The sequence below is a fragment of the Coregonus clupeaformis genome, chromosome 6 (genome assembly GCF_020615455.1).
Source record: "Coregonus clupeaformis isolate EN_2021a chromosome 6, ASM2061545v1, whole genome shotgun sequence".
In the NCBI taxonomy this organism is placed as follows: domain Eukaryota; kingdom Metazoa; phylum Chordata; class Actinopteri; order Salmoniformes; family Salmonidae; genus Coregonus; species Coregonus clupeaformis.
This window is the reverse complement of record NC_059197.1, coordinates 1,093,703-1,116,466: the sequence shown is the minus strand read 5'-3', so window position 1 is coordinate 1,116,466 and position 22,764 is coordinate 1,093,703. Positions and strand designations below refer to the sequence as shown.

General features: G+C 42.9%; 1 protein-coding gene across 1 annotated transcript; it reads right to left on the bottom strand.

Annotated features, from left to right (window-relative positions):
- Nucleotides 1-222: 222 nt before the first annotated feature.
- Nucleotides 223-19,021, bottom strand: LOC121567361 (ATP-binding cassette sub-family G member 4). The gene is made up of 17 exons (XM_041877359.2): nucleotides 18,910-19,021; nucleotides 18,678-18,753; nucleotides 18,510-18,553; nucleotides 13,550-13,832; nucleotides 6,306-6,423; nucleotides 5,491-5,623; nucleotides 5,065-5,115; nucleotides 4,779-4,924; nucleotides 4,162-4,285; nucleotides 3,772-3,886; nucleotides 3,407-3,552; nucleotides 3,166-3,264; nucleotides 2,740-2,908; nucleotides 2,133-2,233; nucleotides 1,761-1,919; nucleotides 1,335-1,453; nucleotides 223-1,019 (listed from the first exon to the last, which is right to left on the bottom strand). Exons 4-17 carry the CDS (start codon nucleotides 13,773-13,775, stop codon nucleotides 794-796), a joined length of 1,932 nt encoding a protein of 643 aa, XP_041733293.1. The 5' UTR covers nucleotides 13,776-13,832; nucleotides 18,510-18,553; nucleotides 18,678-18,753; nucleotides 18,910-19,021; the 3' UTR covers nucleotides 223-793.
- Nucleotides 19,022-22,764: the final 3,743 nt, after the last annotated feature.

Here is a 22,764-nt window from a genome sequence, read left to right as displayed (position 1 = left end):
TGGTCCTATATTTATCTTTTTTCTTTTTTCTTTTTTAAATCCTAGCCTTTTGCCTTTTGGTAGGCCGTCATTGTAAATAAGAATTTGTTCTTAACTGACTTGCCTAGTTAAATAAAGGTTAAATAAAAAATAAGAAATAATAAAAAATTAAAATAAACTATATATTGACAGGCTTTGAAAATTGATTACAGAAACCAAAAATATATAATTAGGGGAATCATCCATTTTAAAGAAAGGTACATTTTTCAGACAGTATAAAACAAGTTAATAGCCTAATAATCTATAGATTTGTTTTTCATAAATGTTAAACATGTCAAATAAGTAATATTTATTTTCTAGTTCTCAAAACTGAAACGAAACCATAGATGAGTGAAAGATAGTAGGAAGAAAAGTGAATAGTTCTGTTCAGTTGAGGCAATTGAATCAACACATGATTACAATACTCATTAATTCTGTCTTTAAAAACAGACACACTCCAGTGCAACAGTAGAATGTCCTCTGGCTATGCCAAGGCTAAATGATATGTAAACATTCTCTGTTTCTGGTTTTTCCTGCAGGTCTGTCCTTTGAACAGTCTGTGTGCCCTCATCAGTCCCACCCTACTGTACATATATATGCTTGTAGATGCTTGGAGTCCTACTTGCTGAGGTAAATTTTTTATGTTTGATAGAAGATGTCTCTTCTCTGGTCTCATCATGACTTCAACAGAGAAAAGTGATATATTCCAGTTTTTCCGAGCAGCGATTTATGGTATTGATATATAAACTGGATGTGGGACCCACGTTTTCTTATTTTATCGCTCTGACTTGACCTTGTAACGCAGCACCAGGTAGGTGGCGAATCGGAGGATCACAAAGAAGATCCCCAGAACGATGAAGTCCATGTAGAGCTTGGCGTCCTCCACGTCCAACAGTTGGAGGACCTCCTCAGGCTTCTGGAACTTACACACTTTCCCCGGACAATACAGATAGGTACGATTCATCCCGTATATGGACAGGATCACCCCCTCAAAGCCGTACCTGGGAGACAACACAGACTGATTGGTCTAAAATCTAGATGAAACCAGATGACTGGTACCTGTGTTGTTATTATTTAAAGGTCAATACAATGCAAAGATGGAAACAATCAGTGTTGCATTGGGACATTTTACCCCCTCTCTCTTTTCTTATTTTATTGAGATAGACAGGCATGAAGTGAGTAGTGGAGACAGTTATAGGTAGAAGACGTAAAGCGTTGGACTCTGGGGTCGAACCCCCACCGCTAGTGGTCATGTCATGTGTAGTTCAAGGTCAGCAGCTACCACTAGACCAGACTCCAGCACAAGTGGGACATACCTGACATAGGACACATAGGAGCTCCACTGCAGGTACTTGGGAATGGTGTCAAAGTTGACGAAGAAACCAGAGAAGAGAAGGACAGGAATGGCAGTGACGGGGCCGACGAAAGTGGCCACCTGTGGAAAGATAGAAAGGTAGAGGGGCTAATGGTCTGTACACTTTGCAAGCGACAAGTCATTTGATTGGTGCTCGTGGACAAAAAGTAGATCCGGCTGTTCATGCAAGCCGATTGGCAAAATAAGTCACTACGTTATTTAAGTTGCGCTCAGTTAGGAAAAAATAAATAAAATCCCTCTTGCTGTGTGTACTGACTAGGAGACGTGCACCCATGAAGGCTACATGTGCCATTTCAAAGTGGTAAGAAAATTAGCTAGATGGTGAAACATTAGCATTAGTTAGTATTTAGTTCGTTCCAGCAGGTACCTGGACGTTGGTGGAGGCAGCACCAACCAGGAGCCCTAGTGACTGGGCTACCAGGGCCGTGCAGATGGACAGGGCCAGAAAGAGCAGGAAGCGGATGGCCTCCGGAGGCTGATCTGTCATCCAGTACACTATACTGCAGTACATGATGGGGCAGAGGACCTGGGGAAGAGAGGGCCGTACTGTACATAAACACTGGGTGGCACTGCTGTATCTATTTGTATTATGCTGTTGGGTTCTCTGAGAAACAAACACACACACTTTCTCTTTCTCACTTGCACACATGCATACACACATACAACCACACAAACAAACATGTATGCACACACACACACGTTCTGCTGTGTTCCTGCTTTGTTTGGATGACCAACTCACCTGGAATGGAATGTCAGCCATAGTCTTAGCCAGATAGTAAGCCTTCAGGCTGTACCAGTAGTTGAGATGTTCCCTCAGAAAAACTGACATCTCCAGAGGAACTGCAGGTCAGACATTAAGAAACAGCAAAGAAGAATCAAATCTTTAACATACTTACCAATGTCATGGATCCTAGGGGATCCCTGGGAAACAATGATGTTTGTTGCTGAATGGACTATCCAATGACTATCCTGACTAAATAAATAAAGATGAGTTGACACTGGTTTCAGTTAGCCTAGCAGAGTTAACAAATGCTTGTGTGACCCTTCAGGGTAAGCTAGCCTGTTTAAACCTAGGGTTAATGATAGCCCTAGGTCCTAGGCTAAGAACATGCATTGTGAAAAGGCTTACAGAGACATAAAACATATTGGTTGCATCCCAAATGGCTCTATTCTATTCCCTATATGAGTGCACTACTTTTGACCAGGGAATAGGGTGCCATTTAAGGATGAAACCATTGACTGCAAAGTTCCTCCTGGTAAAACACCAGTACACACTTTGAATGCCTATAAGCCATATTGCTGATTAACGCACCTCAAAAGTCCCCCTCACAATACTGTCAACTCACATGTGAGCACGGTGGGCATCAGAGCTCCAAACATGAGGAAGAGCATGGAGAAGAAGAGGAAGCCGGTGTTGTTGAAGACCTTGCTGGCATCGTTGCCGATGTTCAAGTAGAGCAAGCCGATCAGTACTCCTATAGAGATGTGTGACATCAGCCTTAGGTGTGTCAACACCTGAAACAGAAACGCTCACAATGACTCACGGCATGCATGCCTTCCTCTCTTATACAATTCACTCATCCTCATGACACTGATGTATGTATAGGGCAGGTTTAAAAGCATGCTCAATGGAGAATCTAATATAAAAGTGCCTTTTCCACTAATCCATGGCTAGTCTTAAAACTTGCCCAAAAAGTTTTTTACATGCATACTATTGCAACCATTTAGCACCCAGCTACCCGAGGAATGCCCTTGTAATTCTACTCACATACCTGGTCTCGACATATTGTTATCAACGTTCTATTGAAGAGAATGCAAAACTGTGTAAAAGTGCTTGTGGCAAATGAATGGCTCTCAATGGCTCCTGAGTCCTGTGAAAAGAGACAGACGGGGGAGTGTCAAGACAAAGCAGAGTGTCACTGTCTAAAGTGTTTGTTTGTTTGTGTGTGTGTGTGTCAGTCAATGGGGCTTATTCCTTAGTGATTCTTAGTTGTATGTAACATTAGTACTCACCTTGAGGCACTTTGTTGGACAAACAGAGGATGTGTCTTTTTTGTCAAATGAGTTCTTCTTCTCCTCTATGGCACACATTCCACCCTGGACTGCCTCAAACAGAATAGGATTCCAATTTCCATACTCCCCTGATGCCACTTCGATGACTGGGACAGAGAAAATCCTGTTAACACTTTCTATGAATAGCCTCTTACTAAAACCCATTATGCATAGCTAATAAGGCAATGTAACTGCATTTTTAAGGCATTATGAAGAGGGTATTAACAAAACATGGCAGAGGTCTGCAATGTGGGGCAAAAGACGAACAAAGATATTGAATTGATATTGAGTATGTGTGCTCTGTTCTGAGGTCCCATTGAACTCACTGAAATCTGCCGGGTTGTGGTAGGTGGGGCAGTGGAGCCCTAGGTTCTTCAGATAGGGGATGAGGTATGGGACGGTGCCTTTGTATATGCACTGACCCTGACTCAGGATGTACAGCTGTGGAAGGACAAGACAACACATCAGGTGGAGAGAAAGACACAGCTGGTCCATGGGTGGGGACCTGAGTTTTTCCTGATCACGTGACCCTACCAGAAAAAAACTTGTATAGAATACAACTAGGGTCCTGGAATTATTCTGGTCGGGTTACGTGGTTAGGAAAAACTCCTTTCCACACCCAGGGGACAACTGCCACTGCTCTGTATTGTCTCTGTGTTCATGTGTTGTCTAATCATTTGATGGATTGAAGTGGACAGAGAGAGACCTGTTTGTACCTTATCAAACATCTCAAAGAGCTTGGCGCTGGGCTGGTGGATGGTGCAGATGATGGTGCGTCCCCCCAGGGCTAGAGATTTCATGAGGGAAACCACTTGGTAACAGGAAGCACTGTCCAGACCACTGGAAACAGACATAGACAGGAGAGGGTTAGGGAAGCAGGACCAGCAGGATACTGCTAGTTGAGAAACAACCTCTATTTCAAATGAATATGGAATGTACAGTATAACACTACAGGTTATATATGTCCAATTTATTCCAGCCCCAAAACTCAGGGTACTGATGGGTAAATAATTTAATTCAATTCCATACAACTTTATTAATCCCTGAGGGGCAGTTAGAAAGGCACTTTCAGTGCATGGCTACATTCCACATAGTCTGTTGTAGCAAGGGGGGTTTAATCCATGGTGGAGGTGGAGGTCATGTTACATCATCAGTAGGACCAGGAGTTTTTCCTCCAGGCCCTGTTATCTCAAATGGACTGAAATCTTGATATCTGAAAGCCCTCCAGGACTTAGATCAAGTAACACTGCCACACTACACCACCAACAAGAATGTACAAGGGCTTGTCTTGTCCCATCGTTGACGGATCAGGCGGACATGGTGAGCCTCTTACCTGGTTGGCTCGTCAAAGAACATGACTGGGGGGTTGTTGACTAGCTCAAGGGCGATTGCCAGCCGTTTACACTGCCCCCCAGATAGGGAGCTGGTGCGGGTGTGAGCACACTCCTGGAGCCCTAGAGCAGTCAGGATCTCATTCACCTACACACACACACACACACACACACACAAACAGGCACCCACACACACATAAAATGTTCTACCATTAGTAGGTAAACACAAATCACAGTTGTATGTATAATTTCACACATCTGCAAGCTGTTCATTTCTATCCAACTCACCAGTTCTTTTTTCACTTCCATATTTTCACTGAGCTTCAAGTTGGCCGAAACCTGAAACAACATCAAATCCATAGAATACAGTAATTTAGCTCCGTTTTAGTCATGAAAATGTACGATATCCACTGAAAATGTATGATTTCCACTATTCACACTGCAGTTCTTCCAGTGGATGGCAGCAGTCACCACTTTCTTCTACACCTCACATTAGTCCATCATTACTGCATAATAACAAACCATAAACAAACAACCTATTCTCCCAATAAGAACATGTCTGGGTCATGTTTATTAGGCACCAAACGGAAGAAAACGAACTGAAACAGGGAGGGACTACCTAGATTTGACCAATAATCATTTTTGTTTCAGTTGCAAAACGTTTTTAAATGTTTTCCATTGTGTTCCCTAATGAACACAACCCTGTTCTCTCACCATCATGGCCTCCCGGACAGTGAGGTGCGGCAGCAGCATGTCATCCTGCATGATATAACAGGACATCTTACGAAATGTGCGGAGATCTCTGGGTTTCCCATTTACCAGGATCTTCCCTTTCATGCCTGTTTCCCTAAGGAGGACACACAGGAGTGGAGAATGGATGAATACAAACATATTAATTTGACTACTCCTTGTGCAGTGACATGATGATTGATAATAAACACATGGGTTCATTTCCATCAAACCCACATTATCATACTTTTATTTCCACTGTGGCTCTTTTCCCATGGTCAAACACATCATACAATTGTTTAAAACATCCCAAAATTGGTTTGGGTACTGTGAAAACCTACTACTAGGTACTAGACCTTCCTCACAGTTACTGTAGATGCTTCCAGTTTTTACAATAATAATGCTATGTGTGTAAAAAATACAATGAGTTAACATTCCAATCACAGTGGAATGAAACAGAGCAGGAGCACTTTTTGGGAAATAGATGTCAGACGAGGTGTTCGTTGAAAATGGGGATAAATACTTGTATAAGCAAAAAGAAGTGCTTGCAGGTAGTGTAAACTATGCAAAAGCAGTGCAGAGCTGTTGCTGAGCAGTAACGTTTCCCGCTCATATGCACATGTAGGACCCACAGAGACCGGGATTCAATCACTGCTTCAACCCTTTACCCTGTTACACCTATCTCCTTCTACCTTTCTGATATATCTGAATAAAACATCAAAATATACGTAAGGTAGAGTGGTGTTCCAGTCTCCTTTAAAACAAAAAACTATGCAAAAGAATGATAGCAGCACTCTCACCTGTAGCCAGCCAGGATGTTCATCAGAGTGGACTTGCCGGCCCCTGAGGGCCCCATGATTCCAATCAGCTCTCGGCTGCAGAACCTCCCCGAAAGGCATTTCAGTAAGGCTTTAAAACCTGGAAAAAGACCAGACACTTACAATCTCACTGATCTCTTGGAGGGATTTTCTATTGTGTAAGGAATAGGTCCATCAATGTCACAAATGGTATGAATTAATTCCATTAATTTCAGTAATAGATCAAGTAGATTTAAATACAGACTGGCCTAAATACAAGAGTAGAGTCAAAACTTTTTCTATTGATTACTGTATCAAGTCTATCAACTGCTCCATGGCTCCATTCACACTCAGGTTGTACAACTGATGTACAACATATTTGACACAATGGTTGTGATACAACTGATATTTTTTTGATACAAAGGAAACTTTGTCTGCATAAAATTGTTAAGACAACTATTGAGTGGTGTCTCCACACTGGTGTAATTATTTTTGTGCAGAAAACTCTCTGTTGTATCACAACCGTTGTGCCAAATGTGTTGTACATCAGTTGTACAACTTAAGTATGTACAGGGCCCATGTGTGGAACTTAATTATACTGTGGCCATGTTGATTTGAAATCATGTTGACTTGAAATCATGTCTAATGGGATAGAAGGTAGAAGTCAATCACATGTCATTTGTGATGAGTATCTTTATTGACATGCTTTGTGAATTCGAATGGACCTTATTCACACTGAACATTCCAACATGGTTATACATCTTGCACCGACAGGCAGAACTAACCAAAGTTCACTTATTCTTAAAAAATTGCTGTCTAAACATTGGTTGGCATAGGAAAAATAGCTCTGCCTGTGTAAGATGTATAACCGCGTTGGAATGTTCAGTGTGGATAAGGTCCATTCGAATTCACAAAGCATGTCAATAAAGATACTCACCACAAAAGTATATCACCAGACCCCCCATTCATTGCTTCATAGCCTAGACTGCAACATAACTTTCTCCTTGAATAGAAATGCACCTCAATCACTACTACCGTCAAAGGTTCACACATTGATATTCAGAAGAGCAGGGTTTGCAGCTCCTGACCTGTTCCAGGGTGCCTGCTCAGGTCTGCTAATTATAAGCGTGTTAGTCGCTGCAGCTCCAGGTTATTGATGTCCAATTACTGAGACCTTCTTTATGGCTGCTTCAACAATGGGACACATCAGTGATGTTCCAGGTAGTCTGCATTGCAGTCGTGCTGCACCTTAGCAGTAAAATTTGGATATTTGTTTTCCTGTGATGGCAAGCATTTAGAGATGCAAGTGTCTCTCCATCTTATAGATTTCTGTATCATATTAATGTGGTTTCTGAGACTCTAAACACTTCTCCAGGCATTGTGAGATCCCATCAGCTGTGTAGCGCAACTACAAAAATACGAAGACCTGGAACGCTACCATTGTCTAATGGGACATTAGCCATTGAGAATGACCTTTAGTGACCGCTAAGACATACAGTACACACCTTCTCATGTGTTCAGACTTTCAAATCCAGGCGAAGGAGCACCACCTGGGCTATGGGTTCAGCTAAAAGCCCTACGGTACTAGGGGCTCAGTTACAGAGCAGCACTGCTGACGTAGGCAAACTCTGAGTGATCTCTCCAAGAGCTCAGCCAAAACGTCAAAGGACTCGGAGCAGCAACCACCAATCACGGGGCGACGTTTCTTTTTGTTTTGGTCACAGCAAGCGACTACAGTCCACATCATCATCAGTGTCACCTAGTTGTTGTTTTTTTCAGCTAGGAAAGCTGATCCAGAACAGAGGGAAGGATTCCCTAGCCTAGAGAAGTATTTAATTTATTGATGACCAGGGAATGTGATATAAAGTGCTATAGGCACATTGTTTGGGAGTTGATGCATGGTCAATAACGGTCTTTAAACATGGCTGACATAGCATCTGTCACAGGGTGCTGAAGGTGGGTGTGGTGCATGAATCAAGCGCAGGACGCAGAAGCTCAGTCCAAAAGACTTTAGTGCAATAATCACGTAGAAAATAAGCACAATAAGCCTGAAGGCGAAAATAAGGCGCACACAGGCGTCAAACAAAAGGCGCACACACATGTGCGAAAACCCTCTCCAAAACACTGGAGGGAAGTACGTAGCTCCAACATGAAACAGATGAGCAATCACACACAAAGACAAACACCACTAACGAGAACTAAATAGGACACTAACGAGGACTAACAAGACACAGGTGTACAACATAAAGACAAAACCAAACGAACATGAAACATCGATCGGTGGTAGCTAGTACTCCGGGGACGACGACCGCCGAAGCCTGCCCGAACCAGGAGGAGGAGCAGCCTCGGCCGAAACCGTGACAGCATCCCAATGCTATCCCAAAGAATAAGAGGATATCCAAAGGTTAAAGCTGTTGTTGATGAAATGTGAGGGTAAAATGTGAGTGTTGAGTTGAGCTCATCCAGCAGCGACCAAGGTATTTACTTTCTACATTCAGTTTTCAAGCTGGGCGTTTTTGTTGTCGTTGTTGTTGCATCCAGTCAATAAATCCTCCTTCTTAATTAAAAAAGAACACTTGTAAAACAAACTACAGCATCCAGGAGGCAACGTTGTCGCCCAGCTCAGGGGAAGCACAGCAGGGTCATTAACTCTACGCATGAATCACGGTTGTGATCTCAGCAGGCGACTCGGGCGGGAATATTTATTTCCTGTGCAGCCAGCCCCAAGAGTGACCTCATCACCTCATCAGATGAATACTCCTTGCAGTTGCCGTAAGGTGTTCTTAAGGTGTTTGTAAAGGCGTTCTTCTATCCTCTCCCTCCACATGCCTTAATAGATTGGAAGTGGGGGGGAAAGTATGTCAAAAGTGGCATTTCCTATTAGCTAGTTCCATCTTGTTCCTCATCTCTGTGATGTGAGGTGATGACAGCACCATCACAATACCAGAGCAGGGTAATGAATGAAACATGCACATGCACGCACACACGCACACACACACACAGCCATGTTTACGTTGCTTGTCAAGACTTTTTGGTGAATAAAAATGTATTCCCATTCAAAATCCTATTTTCCCAAAACCCTAAACATAACCCTAAACCTAACCTTAACCCCAAACCCCTAAATCTAACCCTTAAACCTGAAATAGCATTTTGACTTTCCAGGACATGCTAAATGTCCTGACTTTTCAAAAATGTTCTTGTTTTCCTATCGTGTCAGGACATTCTGGCCCTGACAAGATAGGACAACAAGTCCACACACACACACACACACACACACACACACACACACACACACACACACACACACACACACACACACACACACACACACACACACACACACACACACACACAAACAGTGTAAGACAGTGTAAGACATTGTTACCTGCCAAAATACAATGTTGCTATTATGCAGGAAAACTGGTACTTTTCCTGTCTCAGTTAGCTCCCCATGGCTTAAGACCTTTTTAAACTCCATCCCAGGAAGCACACTTCTATTAACTCACACATCTCTCCACATTATCTCCTCACACAGCACAGCAGCTTAGCTGTCTCTTTTAAGGAAAACCTTTGAGGCAGGATTTCAGCTGTATGCTGTATGCATGTATGCGACTTATTCACGTTTCTTTGTTTAGAAAAGGGTTATCAGCAGCCAGCTGCACCACATCACTCAATGGCTCATTGAGACTGCAGTGGATGGATGGATGGATGGATGAATGGTGTGCATGTGTGTATGTGTGTGTGTGTTTGAGTCTGTGTGCATGTGAATCAGACTGAGAAACACAGTATGTGCTCCGTGGCTGTGATCGAATTTGAATCTGCCACTTATTCTCGAGTGCTCTCTCCAAAGTCTGATTCAGACTGCACTGCAATGCTAAATAAGGCAGTGACATTTCAAACAACCTTCAATGCAGCTGACATTCCATTATGAGATATCAGAGAGCCTGTGTAGAATGAGAGAACCAGCCTATATGACACAGACTGGACCGGGGTTAAAATGACAAACACTGACAATGGAAAGTGTTTTATTCAAGGTTTGCTCATGGCTCTTGGGAAGGTGCCTAGTTAGTAAGGGGAGTGTAAAAGTAATTTTTTTTGTCAAAGATCAGGGCTTTGCCAGCTCTGAGCTACAGGTCTACTAGTCTCTTTGACAGCTAGCGTGAGATTTGATCATGGCTTTGAAAATGCAGATATTCAGGTCTGCCCTTAATTATTGTATAACTAGGGTCAGGTCATATGGTTAGGAAAAACTCCTGGAAAAACTCCTGGGCCTAATTATGACTGGGTGACAATGGTAAATCCACGGGTTTCATGACAGATTACTAGCATGTCTATGTGCCAGCTGGCATATCTCTGTGTCAGTCATCTGTGCTTACATTGAACCTATGCTCCACTAAACCTTCATAATGTACAGTGGTGCATACATAAACATACAGTACAAAATCTACATTCAGTCAATTAGTGTTATTCTCTGACCCAGGTATCTATTATCAACAGATTAGCTGTACTTAAATTCCTTGGCTGTGACACAGCCAAATTCATGTGACTTGCTGGGTAAGAATCAACTGATTTGTTCCTGTTTCTTTGACGATGGGGGACATAAAACTCTTCCTATATTGATCTAGCCCTGTCTGTCAGCAATGCGGATGCAGCCCCAGAGTGAGAGGTGGATTAGGGTGGACATGGCCATTCAAAGCAACTGCCGACTGTTTGCAAGCCTGTCAAATTCCTAGGGTAGGCCAGGGGACATGGACACACTCAATGTGTGGTACCATGACACTCAAAAGTCCCCTTAGTTTTATCTTTGTGAGAATGTGTCAATTCAATCTGGTTGTCATTTTGAAAGGGTCACATATTGTTTGTAAATGACAAGGCCATATTCACTACATTATTTCTAATTTCACATTATGTACTATTTCCCCTGCTCCTGTCATTATTTTAGAGAGTCACGGAGGAGCACAAGCATCCTCTGTGCTACAGTGTTTTACACTGAACCCTTCGCTTCCACTCTGTCTGCTACATTATTGATGACCTCAGCCGTCTAGGCCACCGTTGCGCTTACACAAAGCCTACAGGGTACACACAGAGCAACTACAGAACAGCATTCAACCCAGCGCTAACCTCCACATCACCTGTCTCACTGACTCAAGGTAGGGCTGTGTCGGTCATGATTGCATTTTGGTCAACAAGAATTACTCTCTAGGCCTTCCGAGTGGCGCAGCAGTCTAAGGCACTGCATCGCAGTGCTAGAGGCATCACTACAGACCCGGGTTCGATCCCGGGCTGTGTCACAACCGGCCGTGATCAGGAGTCCAATAGGGCGGCGCACAATTTGCCCAGCATCGTCTGGGTTAGTCGAGGGTTTGGCCGGGGGGCTTTACTTGGCTCATTGCACACTAGCGACTCCTTGTGGCGGGCCGGGCACCTGCAGGCTGACCTCGGTCATCAGTTGAACTGTGTTTTCTCCGACACATTGGTACGGCTGGCTTCCGGGTTAAGCGGGCGGGTGTTAAGAAGTGCGGTTTGGCGGGTCATGTTTCGGGGGGACGCATGACTCGACCTTCACCTTCCGAGCGCGTTGGGTTGTTGCAGCAATGAGACAAGATCAAAATTGTGGAGTAAAATGGGGTAAAATACCAACAAACAAACTGGATTGTATTCAAACAGGCTTAAATGCATCTTTGTGATATCTTCAGAAACCTTTTGAATTACTGTGATCTGAAGAGTAGTGAGGTTGACATGTACAGAAGCATAACATGCGTTGGCCCTGAGTTTTACCTGACCATGTGACCTGACCAAGAAAAATCCCAAGCCCTGACTACTGTAGGCTATAAGTATAGGGCATAGATACTTTATTGGCCAGGTCAAATGGTCAGGAAAACTCAGGGCCCATTAGAAGTCCTATTCATCATTCATAAAAATCCCAGGAACCCCACAGATGTCTTGTTTTTGTAATGAAGTCTAATTTAATATCCTCTATGTCCTCCCTCTATCTCAGGAACTCATCGGGCTAGTCATTATTATAAGGGGGGAGAGAGAGAGAGAGAGAGAGAGAGAGAGAGAGAGCAAAAACAGAAAAGAGAAAGAGAGAGTGTGCAGACAGTTAATCAGATTATCTTGCACACCTGAGAGAATTAAGATGTTACCCACTTTGGATGTGGATTTCTTGCCATGTGAGTGACTGATAGAGAAAATGTAATGTGACTTTTCTAAATCCTAAATCCTGAGTCAATAGTCAATAGTCAATGGTTCATTTTGGCATGACACTGGTGACAGAAAAGTGGTAAACATAATTTTCTAAAGTCTTGACCATAAACCATAAACACAGCCCATTTCCTGCAGAGCTTTCTGTGGGCACACAGCTTAGCTGGTGAATTATTTACTGTAATTGCTGTGACAGAAGAGCCACTTCTTAACCTCATATTCCTTATCTCCAGCACCATGCCAGTCTACATATGTGAAAAAAGATAAGAAGGAAGTTCTTTAAAAAATGCTTCTCTGTGACATCACAGGCTAGGATTAAAAGAAGAGTTTTCAAAACCTGCAACTAGTTTCTAGCCAGAGGGAGTGTATTTTGTTTCTACCCATGTCACCACGAATTTCATAGTGCTTGAAAGTCACTGTTTTTAAGTGTTTGAACGTTTCATGATGTCATGTCAACGTTTGAACTTTATATGTTTTTCTACAAAACATAGAAATGTGCAGTTTTCACATATATAGGCAATGGTATTGTGCTGGAGAAAATGAAAATGAGTTTGAAAAGTGGTGGAGTTGCCCTTTAAGGTCAAAGTCCTAATGCATGAGTTCTCCTCTCATTACTGTCCTAAGAAGGACCCCTCCCCCTAGTACAGCACACTAATAAGTGGAGAGCTCATCTGCTCTCTGTCTTTGCTTTTGTCTACATACATTTATGTAATCATGCAATGCAAATCTAGACACTGAGGTATCTCTAATTCTCACCTATTCTGACAGCTATCACCAAGAAATAAATGCTAAATCCAGCCTACTATATATGGCAGAGGAGGTAATACAAATTGGTACTAAACGTTTTAGGAAGCATCAACTGGGGCCAGGAGCTTTTCCTGACAACAATACCTGACTAGGAAAAAACTCAGGGCCCTAGTTCTAGGCCATAACCAAGGCCCAGAGTTTTTTCTGGTCAGGGTACGTGGTCAGGAAAAAGTCCTGCCCCATACATCTGTTCGCTTGAGGATCGTAGACAGACAATGTGGTGTATGTTACTGTACCTCTCTTTCTCCAGCACGGCCCTTCCCGGATGGTGTAGGAGAGCTCTGTGAATTCCAGGTCCACCGCCGAACGCTTGGGGAGATGGGAGAAATGCTGGGCCTCTGTGATGTGGTTCTCCACTTTCTTCAGATTTGTCAACAGAGATGGCTCCTGTGTTCCCCCATTACAGATGGTTTCCTCCATCGGGATGCTGACCGGTTCAGGTTCAGGAGGCTTTTCGGCCATGCAACTATCGGCCGTACCACCGTTCTGCAACGGGGGTGTAGGGTTGTGTCTCAGGCCCTACAGAAGGGGGGAAGAAAAATATTTAGATTTTTTTCTCCCATATCATATCTTTATTTTTATTTACATTGTCTATGTTTTTTATTGAGTGGTGTGTATTCATCCTGCCTGCAAACCAAATTTCCATATGGAATAATAAAGATTACCTTTAACCACATGGCGGTGCAATTCCTTTAGGATATTGTGGTTCAAATGTGCCAAACACACACACAATCCGGTAATTGTGCAGCTGGTAAGAACATCATCCGACAAAATGTATTCTTCCTTCCTTCCTATCCATAAAATACAGGTCTGTAAGGTGGAGCTGGTCTAGATGTTAGTGCTCTGGTAAGAAGCACATATCTGGTTACAGTCTAAAGAGGATGTGCTGATGCATAGACATCACTGAGTAGCAGCAAGTCCCAGGAGGTTGTTTTGAGGAGAGGAAACACCACTCGCTAACTGCAGAGGCAGTGAACAAACATGTCTGTCTGTCTGTCTGTCTGTCTGTCTGTCTGTCTGTCTGTCTGTCTGTCTGTCTGTCTGTCTGTCTGTCTGTCTGTCTGTCTGTCTACCCAACCCTCAGAGCCAAACATCATGGATTCTGTTCTGCTCAAGCTGTCAGGGGGATATGTGCTTGTGATAAGAACTGGCTGTAGTTTCACTTTGATGAGGATTGTAGGATTGTATAACGTTCCCTGGGAAGTTCGGAATTACACGTAGACGTAACTGTATTCCGAGGACTTCCATTGTTTCGGAGGATGCTAAGCGTCTGAGAAATGCAATATTTTCCGTGATCATAAAGTGATTAATCCGTTATTATAAAGATTATTGAAATAGAGATATGTAATCTGGACTTTGTTCTTAAAAGAGCCCACTGTAAAGATCCCAGACGAAGGTGGTATAGTAATTTGTCCTTTTTTTTTTTCTAAAGACAGAAGTCACATTTAATCACTCATGGGTTCCTAATCCCTTGAGGATTAACAATTACTTTATTTTACCCTTGATCTGGGAGGGCTGGGAGCTGAGGTTGGGAGCTAAGGCCTGGAGCTGAGTCTTGGGAAAGTTGCAGCCATTACAGGTACACTACCAAGCACTCCACTAATGTATGGGAATGGTGTGATCCTCGACTTGCCCTTATTACAAATCTCGGTGCACACATTCTACTGACAGAGGGGAGAGAGGAAACTCTATTGGTGTCAAGGGATCCAGATTTGACAAAAGATACAGCCATGTTACGCAGGCCTAATATGTCACGAGTCATGACAGCCAAACTAGAAACTACTGTACTATAGGCTAATCCATGCCTGTCCTCTTCTGAACTGACCTCACTTATCAGGCCTTAGATCATTCAACTCAAATATCCCATAGCAGGCCTACATCTCTAGTTCAGGACCTTATGACACCTTTGTAACTATTACATAACACCTATATCTATTAATGTTCATACATTTTGGTTCAGGAAGATATTAACATCTCACCTGTTATATTTGAATGTCAGGTTAATTGTGTCTCATTTCACAAGTATTTCATTCAGGACAGGTTTTTTGTCAGATGTGCATTTCCATCTACACTAAATGGTTCTTCAGCTTGTGTCTGTAGAATAACATGTAATGGTTCCAGGTAGAACCCATAGAACCCTTTTAAAACCCTTTCTTCCACAGAGAACCTTCTTGGATGACAAAGGTTCCATGTAAAACCCTTATCCCTGTGTAGAGGAACTTTTGGAACTTTTTTTAAAAAGAGTGTAGGACTGTGTGTAAATGTTGGTTACTTATGGAAACCAAGACGGGTTCAATTAAGTTACTACTTTTAAAACATACGCTACAGACAGAGCTGGCGAACACAATGGGATGGAGAAATTGATATATGGGTCTAACCTCAACTGTTGTCATATGAATCATATCATATCACATCAATCATAATATCATATCACATCAATCTAACTACATTTATTCATTCGTTTGATCACTATGTCACTCACAGGAAGGAGGGCAAACGATTATCATATTTCAACTAAGGGCTGAGGAAGGCAAGCTTTTTGATAAGTAATGTAGAATATCTGCCTGAAGAATACTGAGATCAATAGGGAAGTGGGCTTGGTCTCTTATGACTTACTGTAGGTCTTCTAGTAAGACCTACATTCATAGAAGAGTCTTTGGAGAAAGGCTCACGTTCCAACTGAATGCCCTGTACAGCACAGCCACCTACCACACATATAACACTTTGATTTGCCAGTGGGGTTGAAAGGAGTCGGTTAACCCCATGTCATCATGTCCAAAGCCATGGAAGTAAAATAAATAATGGCATTAAACACTAGGCTAATCAATACATCCCACTGATGTTATTGTATCCTATAAACAGGTCCCTGTTTGGCTCCATTTCTCACAATTACGCCCTATCTATGGGAATTAACGAGACTAAATAGCTATACCTACACTGTAAAAGGCTTACCATGAATTTGACAGTATTTTACAGGCAGCTCAGTGGCAAGTAACATTCTGTATTTAATATTACAGTACACCTACTTTAATATAAATACAGTATCAAAGCAAGTACTGTGTAATGACACAGTACAATACCGTAGAATTGACTGTATTACACTGTAAAAGTTAATGCTACCGTTATTGGAATGAATGGATGAACGAATGGATGAATTAACTAAATTCATTGAGGGGAGGGGTTTGTATTTCACAGTATTTTACTGTAATTACAAGGGATCGGTGCAAGCAGGTTGGCTGCTAGGTAAAGTGTTTACACATTACAGCATATGAATGACTTCTAGAGGCCTTAACAAAGGCTTCCAAACTGGCAGCGACTACGGGGCAAAACAGACCAAAAGGACACGGCAAAATGCTCAACCATTTAAGGTTTAAGACTAGCTGCCACTCCAATCTGTCCTTATAGATAGATTTACCCACTATCATTCCCATGCACCTGCTTCAAGATGTCCACCATCATCCTGTGCCCAATAAAAGGAAAGTAGCTGAACTGAATGACTACCGACCCGTAGCACTCACTTCCGTCATCATGAAGTGTTTCGAGAGGCTAGTCAAAGACCACATAACCTCCTCCTTCCCCGATACACTTGACCGTCTCCAATTCGCCTACTGTCCCGACAGATCCACGGACAACGCAATCACCATTGCACTGCCAATGCCCTCACCCACCTGGACAAGAGGAATGCATATGTGAGGATGCTGTTCATCGACTACAGCTCGGCCTTCAATAACATGGTGCCCTCTAAGCTCACCAAAAAGCTCACGGCGCTGGGTCTGAACTCCTCCCTATGCAACTGGGTCCTGGACTTCCTGACGGGCCGCCCCCAGGTGGTGAAGGTAGGCAACTACCTCCTCCACACTGATACTCAACACGGGGGCCCCACAAGGGTGCGTCCTCAGTCCCCTCCTGTACTCCCTGTATACCCACGACTGCGTCCAACTCCATCATCAAGTTCACTGATGACACGACAGTAGTAGGCCTGATTACCAACAACTACGAGACGGCCTACAGGGAGGAAGTAGGCACTCTGACGATGTGGTGCCAGGTAAACAACCTCTCCCTTAACATCAGCAAAACAAAATACTTGATTGTGGACTTCAGGAGGAACCAGGCTGGGCACGCCCCCATTCTCATCAACGGGGCCGCCGTGGAGACAGTCAAAAACGTTAAGTTCCTCGGTGTACACATCTCCGGGGAGCTGAAATGGTCAAACTACACAGACACAGTGGTGAAGAAGGCACGACAGCGATACAGAGGGTGGTACGCTCAGCTGAATGCACCATTGGATGCCCACTGCCTGCCCTCCAGGACACCTACAAGCAGGAAGGCCAAGAAGATCATCAGGGACCCCAGCCATCCGGACTGTTCTCCCCACTTCCATCACTCAGGCGCAGGCATTATAGGAGCATCATGGCAAAAAACTGAAAGAATGGCCAGTAGCTTCTACCCCCAGACCATCAAGCTGCTGAATAGCCACCATTAGTCAGCTACCTGCTCCCCCTGTACCCCTACTGCTCCCCCTATGGACATCCCCCCCACCCCAACAGACATTTACCCTGCCCCCTGCCCCCAATGGTCATTTATCATGTTACAGTTGTAAATATGTATATATTATTATTGTTATTATTACATATATATATTTTTAAATGTTTTATTGTTCATTCCACTTCCCTTTGACCTGCACTGTTGGAGATAGGTGCTTAAGATTTTCACTATACCCTGCATTTACATCTGCAACCCTGTGCATTTGACTAATAAACTCTCTAAATCTCTATATTTTAAATTGATGGGGCACTACAACCACATAGGGAGTTAAATTGGTACAGCATTCCCCCCTCATGGGTGCAACAAATATAGCCCCTTACAAGGCATGCCTCAAAATATGTTAATGAGCCAGAAACAACAATACCATAACCCACTAGTGCTCAAAATGATGTTTGGCGCTCCAAAGATCAAAATACAGCAATTTTCTCACAATGCACCCTAATTTACCATGTTTCTCACAATGCACCATAATGTTTAATTTTGTATTTATTTTTTTACTGTTGATAATACCTCCAATTACCATTTAAATTACAGGTTTCTGTTACAGTTTATATGTAATAAATGGATCTGATTAACTTTGAAATGATACAATGACAAATGTCATAATACTTCATCATAATAATAGGAAAACATCGTTACAAAAGAACTCACCTGAAGTTAACTCAGAACAAGAGGAATGTATTCTGTTCCTTGCTCTATCATGTGAATTAAGACGAGACAGGATTAATTTAACAGCACTTGTAAATAAAATCGATTGAATCATGTCAAGTAGCACATGCAGTTTACAATAACGTCTGGTCTATGTTGGTGCGTCCTTACTATTAGGATATGAAGATGACAACTCGCTGTCCTCTTCTAGTAAATCCTGAGGTGCGCTAGAACTGGCAGATCTGTCCTGAAATAAAAAGATCCGCTCTCATTTCCGAGATGTGACGACTATCAGTCATTCAGTCCCATTTCGGAAAGATAATTAATGGATAGCCCAACCTGTGGTTCTGTGAAAAAATGCAACTTTCAACTAAATTAAATAACAACTGATACAATGACAGACCTTACATTCGCGTCTTCCCAATAAGTTTGCTTTATCTGGCGGTATTCAGCCTGTTATCTTCACACTGCGTACCGCAACATAGGCTAGGCTACACAGTCACGGTATTGCCAGCTTCTAGCATTCAGCGGTCTATGCCTGTGTCGCCAAGGCTTTACTTGCGTGCTTTCTGGGTGGGGACCAGGTGGGCGTTTTGAGGCGAGATGTTAAAGCGTCAATCAGCGGTTGAAACAATATCAAAGCACACCCCGCCACTGTTTAGCTAAAAAGTTGAGGCATGGGACTGGAGAAATGTAAGCACTCTCAAATTCATAGACAGAGCTATGGATGCAAGGACTTTTTTCTCATGGGAAAAATTCGAGGCCAATGCCCCCTGCTACATTGTTCTTGGAAATACAGTTCCATTTATCTTCATTCAGGATGACAGGGGAAGTTATGTAAACGGTATCCTACCTCAATTGATAACCTACAGAATAGCCTTATAGTATTCATTGCTAATATCTTAGAATTGTAAATTGATTTTTTTTTTTTTAACTGCGACCTGGCCAAGTTAGGTAGCTTAGTGGTTAAGAGCATTGTGCCAGTAACCGAAAGGTCGCTGGTTCTAATCCCCGAGCCGACTAGGTGAAAAATCTGTCGATGTGCCCTTGAGCAAGGCACTTAACCCTAATTGCTCCTGTAAGTCGCTCTGGATAAGAGCGTCTGCTAAATGACAAAAATGTAATGTAAATGTAATAAAGCAAAGCAGTGTGAATATGCCTATGCAAGGATAGATTGGCCTATTTATAGCTATTTTTTTAGCCAATTTATAACATTTACATTTTAGTCATTTAGCAGACGCTCTTATCCAGAGCGACTTACAGGAGCAATTACGGTTAAGTGCCTTGCTCAAGGGCACATCGACAGATTTTTCACCTAGTTGGCTCGGGGATTAGAACCAGAGACCTTTCGGTTACTGGCACTACGCTCTTAAGCTATGACATGTCCTGTTATGTAGGCCTATGTATAGCCTAAAGCAGTTGCATCAGATCAGTCTTATCCCCCAGCTTGCCCCCTTTCCCTGAAACTTAGGCCCATCATTAGCCTACTTATCAAAACTATTGGAAACTCTGGGGGCTGACAGAAATGAGGAGAACGTCTGTGACATCTTGAATGTTGCACAACTGTGTGTGTGTCTGTGTGTGTTTGTAGGTGTCTCCACACATGCGTGTGTGTATGTGTTTTATATCTTCAAGCAATGTTCATGATATTGTTGTTCCTTTAGGTTGTTGGAGACAACATTGAATTCGACAGAAAAATGCAGGGATGTGATGATAATGGCAACGTGCCACAACTGGGGGCTGCATTTCTAAGAGACTGTCTCAGCCCTCTGAACACAGTATGGCAAGTTGAGGCTTGAACACCTGAAAATGTACAAACCTCCACTGTTTCATTGTTTCATTGTCATTTCAACAGCTAGAGGGCAGAATTTGTCAGCACTGGCTCCTGGTGTGTGGGGTGTGGGAAAGACTTATGCCCTAATTCAATCAATTGCAGATAAAGGTCAACCACACTGTGGGTTTCCTCAGAATGTGCATGCTTTATTCTAAGGACTTGTGTGGTTTATGTCCCTATCCAATGGGAATATCAGAGACATTTTCGACTCACTAACTTGTAGTTATACATGTGCCGCGTTCAACCAGTTAGCAAGTCGGACATTTCTGAGTTTTGACTAGCACCTGAACGCGGCAACAGTCACAGTAGCAACTTGCAGGCTGTGGTTAACTCTGACACAGTACATTCTGAGTGAATCTGTAGTGTGGTTTTCCCTTTATCTGCAACTGATTGAATAGGGGCCTGTGAGAGTGTGATTTGAAGGAGTCAGGCGCAGGAGGATAAATCACAGAATACAGAGTTTATTCCGTAGTACACAGTTACGCTGGATAGCGTCAACAGTCCAGTGCGCAAAACAGGCGCACTGGAACAAATAGAGGCACACAGGGAAAATATACCCCGGCAATACAAAGTACAGGTAGCTACACTCATCTCACATGAAACAATAACCCACAAGGACAAGGGGGCAGAGGGAACACTTATACATGTACTAATGAGGGGAATATGAACCAGGTGTGTGTAATTGACAAGACAAGACAAATGGAATGATGAGATATGGAGCGGCAGTGGCTAGAAGGCCAGTGATGACGAACGCCAAAGCCTGCCCGAACAAGGAGGGGAGGCAGCTTCGGAGGAAATCGTGACAGGGCCTAAGAGCACAAGGTTTGAAGTGACTACTCGGAAACAAGCAAAACTAATTTAATTAACTAACCAATTGACTGGAAATAAATAACTGTTTTTGGAAGCCAAGATGCACTCCTACCACCAGGGCATGCAAGTATGCTCTTTGCATGAAAGGCTCTTCTGGACGTAATGAAGCAATAAAAAGTTCAAAGACACTGTGTAATTCTAAAAAGCCTTCATTGACCTATTTCAACAGCATATCAGTTTAAATTAGCTTCTCTTTATCGAAAAAGTTAAGAAGAGTTGTAAAGCTGTGAGGGGACATACGCACACACAGACACACTCTAACACACACATTTTTTGTTGTTGTATTGTTTTTATTCTTTTTTTTTTCTCTTTTTTGTGAGTGTATCAGTGTTTGTTACTTGTCATGTTTTCTGTTTGTTTTTTTGCCAACCCCAGGAAGAGTATCTGCTGCTTCTGCAAAACCTAATGGGGACCCCCAAAAAAAAAGCTATGTGTAAATTCAACTCAAAAGTTGTGATAATAAAAAAAAAGATATATATATTTTACTGGTAACAAACATTATTTGCACTGTCCCTTTAAGACCAGCACCTGTTCCATTGATTCTGATGCTGCAGTCTAGGTTACCTTGGGTGAGGCTTAAGGTTACTAGAGTTCAGATGAATTCTCAAGTGTATACACCAACACACTATCTAACAATAAAGCATGATCAGATCTACTATATCTTCATATGTGTATGCATAATGTCCTGTAAGTTCATATGGAGATAAGATACACTACATGACTAAAAGTATTTGGACACCTGCTCGTCGAACATCTCATTCCAAAATCATGGGCATTAATATGGAGTTGGTACCCGCTTTGCTGCTATAACAGCCTCCACTCTTCTAGGAAGGTTTTCCACTAGATGTTGGAACATAGCTGCGGGGCTTGCTTCCATTCAGCCACAAGAGCATTAGTGAGGTCGGGCACTGATGTTAGGCGATTAGGCCTGGCTCGCAGTCGGCGTTCCAATTCATTCCAAAGGTGTTAGATGAGGTTGAAGTCAGGGCTCTGTGCAGGCCAGTCAAGTTCTTCCACACCGATCTCGACAAACCATTTTTTTGTATGGACCTCCTGACTAACAGTTATTGTGCTGATGTTGCTTCCAGAGGCAGTTTGGAACTCGGTAGTAAGTGTTGGAACTCGGTAGTGAGGACAGACGATTTTTACGCACTACACGCTTCAGAACTCGGCGGTCCCGTTCTGTGAGCTTGTGTGGCCTACCACCTACCACTTTGCGGCTGAGCCGTTGTTGTTCCTAGACGTTTCCACTTCACAATAACAGCACTTACAGTTGACCGGGGCAGCTCTAGCAGGGCACAAATTTGATGAACTGACTTGTTGGAAAGGTGGCATCCTATGACGGTGCCACGTTGAAAGTCTCTGAGCTCTTCAGTAAGGCCATTCTACTGCTAATGTTTGTCTATGGAGATTTCATGACTGTGTGCTCAATGTTATACACCTGTCAGCAACAGGTGTGGCTGAAATAGCTGAATCCACTAATTTGAAGGGGTGTCCACATACTTGTGTATATATAGTGTATATTGCTAAAGGCTGGTAGGCTGGAAATTATTC